The sequence below is a fragment of the Cherax quadricarinatus genome, chromosome 4 (genome assembly GCF_038502225.1).
Source record: "Cherax quadricarinatus isolate ZL_2023a chromosome 4, ASM3850222v1, whole genome shotgun sequence".
In the NCBI taxonomy this organism is placed as follows: domain Eukaryota; kingdom Metazoa; phylum Arthropoda; class Malacostraca; order Decapoda; family Parastacidae; genus Cherax; species Cherax quadricarinatus.
In genome coordinates this window covers 26,150,247-26,167,165 of record NC_091295.1, presented here as the reverse complement: position 1 = coordinate 26,167,165, position 16,919 = coordinate 26,150,247, and the positions used below count along the sequence as shown (strand labels likewise).

The 16,919-nt window shown below is 37.8% G+C and overlaps 1 protein-coding gene across 5 annotated transcripts in view; it reads right to left on the bottom strand.

The window, feature by feature from the left end:
- Positions 1 to 16,919, bottom strand: part of fra (neogenin protein frazzled) — a 195,756-nt gene that overhangs the window by 131,064 nt on the left and 47,773 nt on the right. For all 5 annotated transcript variants that reach the window (XM_070095374.1, XM_070095369.1, XM_070095391.1 and 2 more), the window contains exons 6-8: positions 16,137 to 16,251; positions 15,434 to 15,592; positions 8,307 to 8,509 (exon numbers count right to left, since the gene is read on the bottom strand). In XM_070095374.1, coding sequence (XP_069951475.1) covers positions 8,307 to 8,509; positions 15,434 to 15,592; positions 16,137 to 16,251 — 477 coding nt within the window. The remainder of the gene's footprint in view (positions 1 to 8,306; positions 8,510 to 15,433; positions 15,593 to 16,136; positions 16,252 to 16,919) is intronic.

Here is a 16,919-nt window from a genome sequence, read left to right as displayed (position 1 = left end):
TTTACAAGGATTCAGAAAGAAGTAACATATTAAAAAGAGCCTTCACAGTCGAAGAAAACATAATGTTAGCTTGTTAAGGTGAAAAAAAAATTGTCAGCAATGACCAAAATTATATTATTTCTTTTTTTATTATCACACTGGCCGATTCCCACCAAGGCAGGGTGGCCCGAAAAAGAAAAACTTTCACCATCATTCACTCCATCACTGTCTTGCAAGAAGGGTGCTTTACACTACAGTTTTTAAACTGCAACATTAACACCCCTCCTTCAGAGTGCAGGCACTGTACTTCCCATCTCCAGGACTCAAGTCTGGCCTGCCGGTTTCCCTGAACCCCTTCATAAATGTTACTTTGCTCACACTCCAACAGCACGTCAAGTATTAAAAACCATTTGTCTCCATTCACTCCTATCAAACACGCTCACGCATGCCTGCTAGAAGTCCAAGCCCCTCCCTCCAACCTTTCCTAGGCCGACCCCTACCCCGCCTTCCTTCCACTACAGACTGATACACTCTTGAAGTCATTCTGTTTCGCTCCATTCTCTCTACATGTCCGAACCACCTCAACAACCCTTCCTCAGCCCTCTGGACAACAGTTTTGGTAATCCCGCACCTCCTCCTAACTTCCAAACTACGAATTCTCTGCATTATATTCACACCACACATTGCCCTCAGACGTGACATCTCCACTGCCTCCAGCCTTCTCCTCGCTGCAACATTCATCACCCATGCTTCACACCCATATAAGAGCGTTGGTAAAACTATGACCAAAATATTTGAAAAATTTAATAAATGAAAATAGAAATCACAATACCGTAGGTGGAACAATCCAAGAATAACTACACTTTGGAGAGGGAACTTTAGCTGATGCTTCAGTTCATCCTAGAGTGATTAACAAGTCACAACCAAGTGAGAAAATGTGGAGAAAACCAGAAGAGAGGTCAGGTTTTGAGGTGAAAAGTCTAAAAATAGATCAACTGAAGAGAAAATATAAAAAAAGTCAGATGAGGAGTATTATTACCGTAGAAGTAAAGTCTTCTCTCCAAAGTGTGGGTTATCTGTGAATTAGCAAACAATTGTGACTAAAGTAAAATTAAAATTCTTCCCACTTGCACAAAAATTAAGAATGTGAAGAAAAATTGAGAGTTTGGTTCTAAAATTTTACACAAATGAGCCAAAAATGATGGTGGAACATAGGCAAGAAAGATTCATCATAATTTATACATGGAAAATTCTAGAGGGACTGATCCTAAATTTGCACACAAAAATTACTCCCTACAAAATCAAGAGGCATGACAGATAGTGCACAATATTCCCAATGAAAAGCAGAGGTGCCATGAATACACTAAGAGATAATGCTCATTAAGTATGAAGGGAACAAAACTTTTTAACAACCTCCCTTCATATATAAGAGGAATTACTAAGAGACCCCTGACTATCTTCAAAGAGGGAACTGGCTAAGTTTTCTGATCAGCTTTGCTGTGGTGCATATACTGGATTGCATGTGGTTAGCACCAACATCCCAGTTGGTCAGGTCATCCACTAGGAACCCTCGTCTGGAACTGAGCCATGAAGGTGCCAACTTCTAAAACTAGCTCTTGGTAGGGATTTGCTTGGAAAGTGCCAGCTGATAAACGTCGCTACATCTAACTTTGTCTTGTAGGCCCACATTAACCCTCCTCCCTCTCTTCAAATACAGGTCCTCCATCACAAATCCAGCATCATTGGGACCTGTAGTGTGCCGGATTACTGAGTTTGCCGGATTACAGAATGGTTAGGTTAGAATACACTTAATAAAAATTAACCAACTTAACTTACACAAAGTTCATTGAACATTGGTAAAAATCGAACATTTCCGCTACTTTGAGCTCAATTTCAAGGTACTTTTTGTCATGAAAGCAATCAAAATCATGTCTATTTCTGTAATATATCTTCCATTCTATCAAATGAGTCCAAAAAAATGAGAATACAACCATAAAAACCCTACAAAAATATACTGCAAAGAGGCGGCTAATGGCTGAGAAGTGAACTCCCTTATTTATCATTCGTATTTTTTATTTTTGTTGTCCGTTAAGAAGCATCTTTCCATCATACATTGCCCAAGTTTCAATGAGATAGCCCAACAAACAACCGAGGAAAAAAAAATATTTACCAAAAATCATATATGGCAAGCCCAAGCCAGGTACTGGAAATAAGACACTTTGTCTGACTTTTCTGGGTTATCCTAGGTTCTCTATACATACACTGCTATGTATGATAATCTACGTAACTGTATTTGAGTATACCTTAATACACTTATGTACTTCTAGTCTGTCAACTGAGTACATACAAGAAACCGCCCATTCACTTATTTCAACTACCCAATGAAGTGGTCAGAAATTGGCAGTTTGGCCGATTTCACACAAATTTCAACAGATGCCAATTTCAAAATAGGGTCCAGAATAAACAATGCAGACATTCCTGGCACTAAAATAATATTTTCTCTGTTCATTAGTCATGGCTACAGGCCCCTCTTATATTACTCTTGCTTACCATTTGGAATTTTTATTCACAAAAAAACAGAAGATTTACTGTTATGCAGACTACTGCATTATTGTAATAATTGTATAAATAATGTCAACCCATTCGTGACTGGCAGGCGGACAGGTATTGGACAGTGATGTCATTTGTTTACTCTTGAGATTCACTAAAGAATAGAACATTTTCACTACTGTGAGCACAATTTCAAGGTACTTTTCGTCATGAAAGCAATCAAAATCATATCTATTTCTGTAATATATCTTTCATTCTATCAAATGAGACCGAAAAAATGAGAATATAACCATAAAAACATACAAAAATATACCGCTAAGCGGCCGCTAATGGCTGAGAAGTGAACTCCGCTATTTATGGTCTGATTTTTTCATTTTTGGTCTATGTTAAGAAGTATCTTTCCATCATACATTGCCCAAGTTTGAATAAGATAACCCAACAAACAACTGAGAAAATAATAATAATATAATAATAATAATAATAATAATAATAATAATAATAATAATAATATCTTTATTTACTACATGTACATGTACAAGGTATACAGGCCTAGCTGACATCAGTGACATACTACTGTATAGAAAGCCACTTGTTATGCTGAGTATTTCAAGAAAATTAGGTCAGTGTCCCAGGATAACACCCACACTATTCGGCTAACACCCAGGTACCCATTTACTGATCGGTAAACATAGACAACAGGTGTAAAGAAACACACCTAATGTTTCTACCCTGGCTGGGAATCAAATATTTACCAAAAATCATACATGGCTAATCCAAGCCAGGTACTAAAAATAAGCCACACTGCCTTTTTTGGGTTATCCTAGGTTCTCTACACATATGCTGCTGTGTGATAATCTATATAGAGAAAATAACTTTTCTTTCATGTTTATGGTGCAGTACGAGTGTATATCACAGTTAGCCCTGTGCTACACTCCGTTTTCTCTAATATAAGCCACCAAGACAGAGATAGGAGAATGGTATTTGTATACCATATCCTCGGTGTTATGCCAAATATTATTTATTCTGGAGTATTTAACGTGTTTTATATTATTTATATTGTTTATTGTGTCATATTAGATCAATTGTGATAGGCAAATAAGCTGTAGTGTTGATATTAGCATAATAATAAAGCATATTCTCCTGCTTCATGAGACTGAGTTCATGACAACCGACAGTGGCTTCAAAGCCACCTTATCTTTAATGGATAATGTACTGTGTAGGTGCTTTACATAATGAGAAGCATTTCTTTTATTCATTGGAACCATGGCTAGGGCTAAAAGTAAGCAGGTTAAAACAATAAATGGAGAAAAAGAAATTGGAATGACTTATGCAGCAAGTAGCGCCACCAAACAGTACCAGCAGGTTGGTGTGGCGACCCTGGAAATTTGAAATTATGCTAGCCAAAATTAGTGCCGAATAACTGAAGGAACCGAATAACTGATTGCCGGATTTGTGATGGCGGACCAGTACTGTACTTCAAGTAATGACTAACATAATGTGAGGCAATATTAACTGAAGTAAATTTTATCTAGCACTGAAGAACATTATAAAATAATTTGAGCAGCAAATTTTGAAGGAATCTGGAATGTAACCCTATTTAATCCATATGTTCTTCACTTCATAACCCCTTCCCCTGTATACCTTAATAAAGCTAAAAAAAGAAAATTTTGTTTTTCTTTTTGGGCCACCCTGCCTCAGTGGGACATGGCCGGTTTGCTGAAAGAAGAAAAACGTTCATCACTTCATACAGCCCTATTATATATATCAGGAACCAATTTTTGGGAATGCAGCAAGCATCTTTCAAAAGGGTTTGCTGTATGACTATATTCCTACTAGGTTGTCTTAAAGATATAGCTGGTTTACTAATGTCATGCAAGTAAGAGATTTACTGTCCCATCTGGAGTTGCTCTGCAAGTGGCTCCAGATTCATGAATGGGTTTACTGTACTTGTAAATATTGTTCTGATCTCTGTACTGTGAGTGGGTATTTTGCCTTTTCTTGATGTCTAGCTTACCCTTCCCTCAAATTCTTCCTGAATAAAATTAGGGTAAAACTCTATCTGCTTCATGCTCTTTCCAAGTGCTGCTCCTATGAATGAACCACAAATTAAATAACTGTCATTGAATTACATAAGTACACATATTATCTTTGAAAGTGCACTACAACTTAGGCTGTGGATGACTCCTTAGCCTGTCATTATATATGAGTGTCTGTTGCCCCTGTTCATCCATATCACAGATACCAAGGTGTAAGTCAACTATTAAGGATTACATCCTGAGGGGTGGTAATATACCTTTGACAGGCCCCGACTTTGAAATGAACTGAGGTAGTATATCAGCTCCATGGTTAGAATATCAGCTCTTACCCTGTAAATTCAACAATGTAAAAAAAAAAATCACTAGGAAACTACCTTTTCTTCTTATAATTATTTCCTTGTTAATAAGGAACACCAATTAGTTACCTACTCTTCTTTTCTATATCTCCTAATTTTACAATTTTATTTGTTTTTTCTTCCAGTCACACCTTTCATTTAAGCATTCAAGTGGTATAGTCTCACATAAATAACAATAAAAAAAGTTTAATACACTTCAAATTATTAATTTAGTTGCTCTTATGCAAAAAAAAAAAAAATAGATAAGTTTATGTGATCACTTGTGGTGCAGTCATTCTCTGACCCTCCACAAATGTTACTCATAAACTCTTTACAGCATTTTAAAAGAAGTAAAATGTAAATGCTAGGGAGTTGGGGAGAAAGGTGGGATTAAATTATGGGGAGTCAAATAAAAAATAGGAGTTGACGCAGTTACTTTTTACTGGTGATATAGTGTTTTTGGGGGATTCTAAAGAAAAGTTACAAAGATTAGTGGATAAGTTTGGGAGGGCGTGTAAAGACAGAAAGTTGAAAGTGAATATAGATAAGAGTAAGGTAATGAGGGTATCAAACGATTTAGATAAAGATGAAGAAAAAAAGGTGAGTAGTGCACTGATTGATCTATGGAGACAAAGAATGTTATCCATGGAGGCAAAGAAGGGAATGTACAAGAGTATAGTGGTACCAACACTCTTTTATGGGTGTGAAGCATAGGTTATAAATGTTGAAGAAAGGAGGCAGCTGGAGGCAGTGGAAATGTCATGTCTATGGGCAATGTGTGGTGTGATTATTATCCAGAGAATTCGGAGTGTGGAAATTAGGAGGTGTGGAGTTGCTAAAAGTATTAGTCAGACAGCTGAAGATATGTTGAGGTGGTTTGGCCATTTAGAGAGAATGGAACAAAGTAGAATGACTTGGAGAGCATATAAATCTGTTGGGGAAGGAAGGTGGGGTAGGGGTCATCCCCATAAAGCTTCGAGGGAGGGGATAAAGGAAGTTTCATGGGAGAGGGGCATGGAGTTCCAGCAAGCGTGCGTGAGCGTGTTAGATAGGAGTGAATGGAAAAAAATTATTTTTGGGACCTGACGAGCTGTTGGAGTGTGAGCAGAGTAATATTCTATGAAGGAAATGATTCAGGGAAACTGGTTAGATGGATTTGAGTCCTGGAAATGGGAAGTACAATGCCTGCACTTTGAAGGAAAGGTTTAGGATATTGGCATTTTGGAAGGACATCTGAACTGTCGTATCTGAGTGCCTCTGCAAAGACAGTGATTATGTATGAGTGATGGTGAAAGTGCTGAATAATGAAAGTTTTTTCTTTCTTTTTGGGTCACCCCTGCCTCGGTGGGAAATGGCTGATGTGTTAAAAAACAAAAAATATTAATCTAATAATGGCTCAGGATAGAATGACACATCATCTAGCTTCTATTTCCATTTGTGTCTTAGTTGCAAACTATTATTATTATTATCACACCGGCCGATTCCCACCAAGGCAGGGTGGCCCGAAAAAGAAAAACTTTCACCATCATTCACTCCATCACTGTCTTGCCAGAAGGGTGCTTTACACTACAGTTTTTAAACTGCAACATTAACACCCCTCCTTCAGAGTGCAGGCACTGTACTTCCCATCTCCAGGACTCAAGTCCGGCCTGCCGGTTTCCCTGAATCCCTTCATAAATGTTACTTTGCTCACACTCCAACAGCACGTCAAGTATTAAAAACCATTTGTCTCCATTCACTCCTATCAAACACGCTCACGCATGCCTGCTGGAAGTCCAAGCCCCTCGCACACAAAACCTCCTTTACCCCCTCCCTCCAACCCTTCCTAGGCCGACCCCTACCCCGCCTTCCTTCCACTACAGACTGATACACTCTTGAAGTCATTCTGTTTCGCTCCATTCTCTCTACATGTCCGAACCACCTCAACAACCCTTCCTCAGCCCTCTGGACAACAGTTTTGGTAATCCCGCACCTCCTCCTAACTTCCAAACTACGAATTCTCTGCATTATATTCACACCACACATTGCCCTCAGACATGACATCTCCACTGCCTCCAGCCTTCTCCTCGCTGCAACATTCATCACCCACGCTTCACACCCATATAAGAGCGTTGGTAAAACTATACTCTCATACATTCCCCTCTTTGCCTCCAAGGACAAAGTTCTTTGTCTCCACAGACTCCTAAGTGCACCACTCACTCTTTTTCCCTCATCAATTCTATGATTCACCTCATCTTTCATAGACCCATCCGCTGACACGTCCACTCCCAAATATCTGAATACGTTCACCTCCTCCATACTCTCTCCCTCCAATCTGATATTCAATCTTTCATCACCTAATCTTTTTGTTATCCTCATAACCTTACTCTTTCCTGTATTCACCTTTAATTTTCTTCTTTTGCACACCCTACCAAATTCATCCACCAATCTCTGCAACTTCTCTTCAGAATCTCCCAAGAGCACAGTGTCATCAGCAAAGAGCAGCTGTGACAACTCCCACTTTGTGTGTGATTCTTTATCTTTTAACTCCACGCCTCTTGCCAAGACCCTCGCATTTACTTCTCTTACAACCCCATCTATAAATATATTAAACAACCACGGTGACATCACACATCCTTGTCTAAGGCCTACTTTTACTGGGAAAAAATTTCCCTCTTTCCTACATACTCTAACTTGAGCCTCACTATCCTCGTAAAAACTCTTCACTGCTTTCAGTAACCTACCTCCTACACCATACACTTGCAACATCTGCCACATTGCCCCCCTATCCACCCTGTCATACGCCTTTTCCAAATCCATAAATGCCACAAAGACCTCTTTAGCCTTATCTAAATACTGTTCACTTATATGTTTCACTGTAAACACCTGGTCCACACACCCCCTACCTTTCCTAAAGCCTCCTTGTTCATCTGCTATCCTATTAGTTGCAAACTGTTCCAGCCATATTAGTGTAACTTAATTTTCAGGGGCTAATCAACATTTGGCAAAACTTGACTCTACCAGATTCTATGCACTGGATTTTCTCATTTATTTTTGAAAATACACATTTAATTTTGAAAATACACATTTAATTTTGAAAATACACATTTAATTTTGAAAATACACATTTTATTAACCAGTGTGGCTGTTTTAGTATTCCTCAAAACAGAAACTTGGAGAATCTACAAATATACAACAAACAAATTTTTTTAATTTTAATGAAGAAATATTTCAAGAAAACCCAACTTAATAAGTTACTTTTTGTAAAGTCATAAGCTGATCTTTATGTAATTGTTACTTGGGAGTTGGTAAAAAAAAATGAAAAATAACATCATTTGGAAATAAAATGATAAACAGCATTAGCAGACAGATCTTTTACTTTAGCATCATAAAGTTTTTAAAGAACACTGCAATAAAGTTAACTAACCTGATTGCGATTAAGTGTGGCATCTGTCCACTGTAAGGCCACTGTGAAAGAGGTAAGAACTACAGCTTTTAAACCCACTGGAGGTGTAAGGGTTGCTGCTACAGCCTCTTCAGGGGGACGTGTACGCACTTGTTCATACACTGGCTGCCCATCTCCAACATTATTAAAAGCACGAAGACTGATAACATATTCAGCATTTGGTTCTGCAATGTATTAAATTCTTTTCATAGACTAAAGGCATACAGCATGCAAGTTATTCTGCCATTTTTATTAATTTTGTTAATCCAATTATAAACACAAGGAATATGCAAATATGAAACTACTTTTATAATAATGAAAGCAGATACAAAAAAAGTGGATACTAGATAGATATTATATTTATTACAAGAATAATAATTGCTGCTTCCAAGGAATAAGTTAAGTGTTATAGAACTTATATATAATGATGCACAAAGAGGAGGAAGTAGGAACAATAACAAGATATCAAGATAAATGCTGATGGGTGACTGAGGAGGAGTAGCCCTCTCCATATGTCTTAAGAAATATGTAATATGAAATTATCCTACAGTCAGTATATATGAATGGCAAAAATATGCATTCTAAAACTCTGAAAAGCCATCAAGACTGAATCTACCTATGATATATTATGTAATACACACTGAAGACAGCTACTGCAATAAAAAAAATTCTGTATAAATATCTTTGTTATATGGATGCCTTCTTTCCTCTGGGAATTTCCCTCATGGTTATGAAAGTATTAAAACATAACCAATGAAATAATCAATTACTTTGCAATACCTACATAACAGTCAAGTTGAATGATAAAAGAATTTGGTGACCTAAGTTAAAGGTATACACAGGAGATAAAACAGCAAAAGATATTTGATTTTTAATATGGCTTTCATAGAATGAATTAATGCAGAGTAAATAACATAAATTGTTAGTTTAGAGAAAAATATTTTCATTGTATATAAGGTATTTACTGGACACCCTCCAGATCTCTCTCCTACCCCAATGAATAAATTAAAAAATCAGTTATAAAAGTAAGAACCATGGGGCTAGTGTCCAACTGATGTACAAAGGTTTACTTTTTTAATCAATAGCTGTCTCCTGTGAAAGCAGGGTGACCCATAGAAGAAAATACATTCACCATCCTTAAAGTTTACTTACATGAACATATGTAAGCATTACAAGGCAAAAATCATAAAATATTCCTTTTGGGTATACAGTGGTACCTTGCCTTATGAGTTTAATTCGTTCCGTGACCCAGCTCATAACTCAATTTGCTCATACAGTGGACCCTTAGTTTTTCTGAGTCTTAGTTATCATGAATTTTGGTTATCGGCAACTTTTTCGTCAAAATATAGGCTTGGTCTTCATGATTTACCTTGGATTTTAGCGGTGGCCCCGCGCACACAAAGCCTGCCACAGATGCACTTAGCACCAGTTTGGTATTGTTTATCGGTGAGTGAGCATCACACCCTGCATTCATACGAAACATTTCGCAATAATCCAGTGTTTTTTGTGCTTGTAACTGCTAAATAAGACACCATGGCCCCAAAGAAAGCTCCTAGTGCCAGGCCTTTGGTAAAGAAGGTGAGAAACACAATAGAATTAAAGAAAGAAATCATAGAGAAATATGAAAGTGGCGTACATGTGGCCGATCCTGCCAGAATGTATGGGAAGCCCCATTCAACCATCATTTCCATTGTGGGGAAGAAAAAGGAAATCAAGGAAGCTGATGTTGCGAAAGGGCTAACTGTGATAATGAAGCAGATGTCACAAACAGTTGAACATATGGAGAAATTGTTGTTGTTGTGGATCCAACAAAAACAATTAGTGGGAGATAGTGTTTTGCAGTCGATAATTTGCAAAAAGGCAAGGCAGCTGCATGCCGATCTTGTAAAGAAAATACCTGGAAGGAGTGCTGCTGTTAGTGAATTTAAGGCCAGCAAAGGCTGGTTCAAAAATTTTAAGAAGCGAAGTGGCATACACAGTGTTGTAAAGCATGGCGAGGGAGAAAGCTCTGATAAAAGCGCGGCTGAAAAATTCATGCATGAATTCAAGGAGCACATAGAGGCTGAAGGACTCCCCCCCAAAAAGTGTTCAATTGTGATGAAACAGGCCTCTTTTGGAAGAAAATGCCAAAGAGGACCTACAAAATGCAGGAGGAAAAGGCACTGACAGGACACAAGCCTATAAAAGACAGGCTAACTCTCTTATTCTGTGGTAATGCTAGTAGGGATTTAAAAGTGAAGCCTTCACTGGTGTATCACTCTTAAAATCCCAGAGTGTTTAAGAAAAACAGTGTTGCCAAGAGTAAACTGTGTGTGATGTGGAAGACTAACAATAAGGCAATGGGTCACGAGGGAAATTTTCCTTGATTGGTTCAATGAAGTGTTTCGCCTGAGTGTGAAAAATTCCTCCTGGAAAATAAATTGCCACTCAAGTGCCTGCTGGTAATAGACAATGCTCCTGCTCATCCTCCAGACCTGGATGACCAATTGTGTGAGGAGTTTAGTTTTGTCACAGTGAAGTTCTTCCCCCCTAATACCACTCCTCTCATCCAACCCATGGACCAGCAGATCATTTCAAACTTCAAAAATCTCTGCACCAAAGCAATGTTTCAAAGGTGGTTTGACGTGACCTCAGACACTGAACTGACCCTAAGAGAGTTCTGGCAGGATCACTTCAATATCTTCAATTGCATAACCCTTATAGATAAGGCTTGACAGGGAGCGACTTCCAAGATGATGAACTCTGCTTGGAGAAAATTGTGGCCAGAATGTGTCCAACAGAAGGATTTTGAAGGGTTTGGGGCTGACCTTGTTGACCCTATGCCTGTTGTGGAATGTATTGTGGCATTGGGGAATTCCTTGGGGTTGGATGTGAGTGGCCAGGATGTGGAAGAGTTGGTGGAGGACCACAGTGAAGAGCAAACCACTGCAGAGCTGCAAGAGCTTCATCTGCAACAGCAACAGACTACTGCTCAGGAAATTGCTTCAGAGGAGAAGGAAGAGAGATGGAAGAAGGTGCTTTCTTCAAAGATTAAGGACATCTGTGCAAAGTGGAGTGAGGTGCAAACGTTTGTGGAGGAACATCACCCTGACAAAACTCTTGCAAGCAGTGTCAGCAACATGTACAATGACAATGCCATGTCCAATTTTAGGCAAATCATAAAGAGACGCCAGAAACAGAGCTCTCTGTAACAATATTTTGTGCAACAGGGGTCCAGTGACTCTCAAGCTGGTCCTAGTGCCATTCAAAAACAAAGAAGGGAAGTAACCCTGGATAAGGACTCAGTACCTTAAGCCTTTATGGAAAGTGATTTCCCTTCCAAACAAAAGTAACTTCTCCCTCTCCCCTACTTCAGTCTTCCATACACCAACAAGAGTCTTCAGTAGAGGTAAGTGTAATGTTATTATTGCTTTACTATATTGATTTGTCATTGTTTTCTGTATGTAAATCTATATTTAATCTCTAAAAAATTATTTTTTGTTAATGCTTTTGGGTGTCTGGAATGGATTAATTGGATTTACATTATTTCTTATGGGGAAACTTATTTTGATTTTTGTGAATTTTGGTTTTTGGCAGACTCTCTGGAACAGATTAATCACGAAAACTAAAAGTCCATTGTATATCAAATCAATTTTCCTCATTGAAATTAACTAAAATGCCATTAATCCATTCCAGCCCCCAAAAACCACCCCAATTTAAATTACAGTAGACCCCCGACATTCGATGGCATCGACATTCGACAAATCCGACATTCAATGCATTTTAACGTAAGAACTTCGCCTCGACATTCATTGGAAAACCCGACATTCGATACGATTCGCACGAGACGTGTCCACGTGTGGCCTGAACTGCCCCATGTGTGCCAGTATTTACAAGCCAGCCAGTGTGCACGGATCTAAGGATGCATTCGGTACATTCCATATTATCACTGTTTTTGGTGCTTGTTTCTGCAAAATAAGTAACCATGGGCCCCAAGAAAGCTTTTAGTGCCAAGCCTTCAAGAAAAAAGGCGCTAATGACTATTGAAATGAAGAAAGAGTTAATTGCAAAGTACGAAAGTGGAGTGCGTGTGTCGGAGCTGGCCAGGTTGTATAGTAAACCCCAATCAACCATCTCTACTATAGTGAGCAGGAAAATGGCAATCAAGGAAGCTGTTGTTGCAAAAGGAGCAACTTTGCTTTTGAAACAGAGATCGCTAGTGTTGGTAGATGTTGAGAGACTGTTATTGGTGTGGATAAATGAAAAACAGATAGCAGGAGATAGCATCTCTCAAGCGATTATCTGTGAAAAGGCTAGGCAGTTGCATGATGATTTGGTAAAGAAATTGCCTGCAACTAGTGGTGATGTGAGTGAATTTAAGGCCAGCAAAGGTTGGTTTGAAAGATTTAAGAATCGTAGTGGCATACACAGTGTGGCAAGGCATGGTGAGGCTGCCAGTTCAGACCACAAAGCGGCTGAAAAATATGTGCATGAATTCAAGGAGTACATAGAGGCTGAAGGATTGAAACCTGAACAAGTGTTTAATTGTGACGAAACAGGCCTGTTTTGGAAGAAATTGCCAAGCAGGACCTACATTACTCAGGAGGAAAAGGCACTCCCAGGACATAAGCCTATGAAAGACAGGCTTACTCTTCTGATGTATGCCAATGCTAGTGGTGATTGAAAAGTGAAGCCTTTATTGGTGTATCACTCAGAAACTCCCAGAGCGTTCAGGCAAAAGAATATCCTCAAGGCTAATTTGTGTGTGCTGTGGAGGGCGAACACTAAGGCATGGGTCACTAGGGACTTTTTCTATGACTGGTTACACCATGCATTTGCCCCCAATATGAAAAATTACCTAACTGAAAAGAAATTAGACCTTAAGTGCCTCCTGGTATTAGACAATGCCCTTGGTCATCCTACAGACTTGGCAGAGCGACTTTCTGGGGACATGAGCTTCATTAAGGTCAAGTTTTTGCCTCCTAATACCACTCCTCTCCTGCAGCCCATGGACCAGCAGATCATTTCCAACTTCAAGAAACTGTACACAAAATCTATGTTTCAAAAGTGCTTTGTAGTGACCACAGAAACTCAACTGACTCTAAAAGAGTTTTGGAAGGATCACTTTAATATCCTCAATTGTATAAACCTTATAGGCAAGGCTTGGGAGGAAGTGAGTAAGAGGACCTTGAACTCTGCTTGGAAAAAACTATGGCCAGAATGTGTAGACAAAAGGGATTTTGAAGGGTTTGAGGCTAACCCTGACTATCCTATGCCAGTTGAGGAATCCATTGTCACATTGGGGAAATCCCTGGGGTTGGAGGTTAGTGGGGAGGATGTGGAAGAGTTGGTGGAGGAAGACAATGACGAACTAACCACTGATGAGCTGCTAGATCATCTTCAACAGCAAGAGGCCAGACCTGAGGAAACTGCTTCGGAGGAGGGGATAGAGAAATTGAAGAAGTTGACTACTTCAAAGATTAAGGAAATCTGTGCAATGTGACTTAAAGTGCAAACCTTTTTTGATGAAAATCACCCTGACACAGCTACTGCAAGCCGTGTTGGCAACCTGTACACTGACAATGTTGTGAACCACTTTAAGAAAGTCATAAAGGAACGAGAGGTACAGGCCTCTATGGACAGATATGTTGTGCGACAGAAGTCCATGTGGTAAAAAATTTTTTCATACTTTTGAGTGTCTTGCACAGATTAATTTGATTTCCATTATTTCTTGTGGGGAAAATTAATTCGACTTTCGATATTTTCGACATCATTAGCTCTCAGGAACGGATTAGTATCAAATGTCGAGGGTCCACTGTACTTCAATAATAAAGGCTGAGCTTCATGAAATAAGTCAATAACTTACTTGCCAGATATTCGCCTGACTCAGGAAAAAAAAAATTCTGAGAAAATCACTTTTCTTTCAGTACTTTCCTTTTGGAACTAGTGATCTAGTGCAGCTAGCCCCACAAAAAACTCTGTTTTCTCTTACCCACGACCACAGGAAACGTTACAGGAAGGAGTAGTAATTACTTTATGTGTGGGATTGGTCGTGAATACTCGCCATATTATGGCCTATTTTATTCATTCTAGAATATATATCACGTTTCTATGTTATTTATATTGTTTATTATGTCATATTAGATCAATTGTGATACCTAGTTAAATAAGCTATAGAGTTGATATTAGCGTTATACTGAAGTACGTATTTCCTCTTGCCTCCCAAGAGCCAGAAATTCTGCTGATGTCAGCTAATGCTCCCAGGCGGTTCCTGATTGGCTGCCAGACTACGTATTAGCTCCACCCACTCTCTTATGATGCCAAATCATCAATTATTATATTAGAAAGAATAATACAAGGAACAGTAAAAAAAAAAAAAAGAAAAAAAAAAAAAAAATATTCCTAAAAATTTATGGGATGTGAGCAGTCATGTTGCTAGCAGTGGTGTCACCAAACATGATATAAATGACTATAATTCCTTGTAGGAATGTCATAGAACACTGATTCTTGTACCATTGTGTTGCCATTAAGTTAAGCTATTTCTCTATACGATTAACTCAATTTTCATAATTTTTTCCATTTTTTTTTTTTGCTCGCACGCCGCACACCCCATGCCTCCCCTGAGACTCACTTGTAACTCGGATTTTGGCTCACAATTCAAAGCAAAATATCAACCGAGCGACAGCTCGTAACTCAGAAAACTCGAAAGTTGGGATATTCGTAAATCAAGGTACCACTGTACACATAATAATGAGAAAACTTTGAAAAAATGTAGATTCAAGTTAACAATAAAAAATGACTATAAAACACATTAAACATATGTTGTTTTCAGAATTATCAGGTTTTAGCTGGGTGCTAGTTTAATGGTGGAAGATCCTCTTTTGATGGCAGTAGTAGATGGTGATTTAGGAATTTGCTGGCCTACTGGAAATAGGTTTACAATCCTATTTAAAAAAAATTACTATGTCGTAGATTCTTTAGATTAGGTAGGTATGCCTGTAAATAAACGGAAGGAATAAGTAGTAATAAAAGTATCGAAAAATGATTTGTAAATTTCATAGTTGCTCAACATTAATGAATTGATCCTTGATAACTTTTGTAAATGTTTATGAAAGGCAAAATATATTTACCTAATCCTTCAATTACATAGCTCCTCTGTTTGCTATCTACAATCTTGGAGTACACATCAGGTATACCACGACCCCATCCTATAGTGTAGCCTCGCAACATCACATTATGGAGTGCTGGGGGTTGCCATCGCACCCTAATATGATCCGTCAGAGCCACAGCTACGGAGAAATTTTTATATATTTTAGTCAATCTGTGTCTGGATCTAAGAAAAGCTAACATAAGTGGCATCAAAACACAGCCTATTACTTCAAGATATTCTGTATTTATACAAACAACAAGACTTCTATCGATTCAAACCTAAATAGGTTATTCACATATTAAAATATGAATAATAAATATTTCCATATGATGCCTTTTCTCTGTATCAGTTATAATCCTAAAAATATATAGTATAGTATAAAATTTTATGTTTATTAAGATGAGCTTAAGATAAACTTTTTATTGTACAGTATTATAATTTTATTCTTTAAATAATACAATAAAAAGTTTATCTTAAGCTTCATCTTAATAAACATAAAATTTTATACTATACATTTAAGAATTAGCTTCAACTAAACAGTTTGACATTTACAGAAAATTATTAAAAAAAAAAAGCAGCTAAGACAATTACAATTTTATTATCCATCACATAAATGTTTATTGACTTTCATATCAATACCCTATTTTAAAGCTATATATAAACAATGAAGAAAAACTTATTACCTCTAAGGTTGATGGGCTTATCTGGCACACGATTTTCATCAAGATCGTTAGCAAATGTTTCTGCTATATTCCAGTGTGTAAATGGTCCTGTCCCATTAACTGTTAGGGCAGTCAACTGTAAATGAAGATAAAATAAATACTGTATCACCACATTAAATGAAACAAAAGATTTAAAGTTTTAATGTAATTTTTTTTTAAATATTCCAGCCATCTCCCACTAAGGTAGGGTGACCCAACAAAGAAGAAAACACCTTCGCTGTTATAAAGACTAGGATTTTCAATGTCTATACATATCTAGAAAAGAAAAGAATATAAAAAAGCAATTAGGTACATAAAGTACAGACCTATAATAAACCACTATATCATATTAAATACATGTAGGAAAAATTATCAAAGGAATGCCCACAAATTCTGAATCTCAAATACTAGTACAGTATAACATACAAAGACTGTTGCAAGAATATTAAAAACTTAAAAATCTATTATTCTAATGAATGCTTAATATTTTAGAAACCAGTCCCTCACCTAACCAAACACAAAGGAAAACTTGAGTAAATTCAAGGATATGCAGCAGCACCAACAAGTTACAAGGGTGACCTACTGTAGATCTTTTCTTCCCAGAGGGCTACAGAGCTTGACATACAGAATACTCTGAAGCATACACAAGGTAGGCAAGAACAGGTATGATACCAGAGAAGAACCTAGAAAAAGAGATCATAAATGAAAACTGAATATCTCCACGCAACCCAAAGACATTATTCTTTCTTCTTCTTTCAACAAACC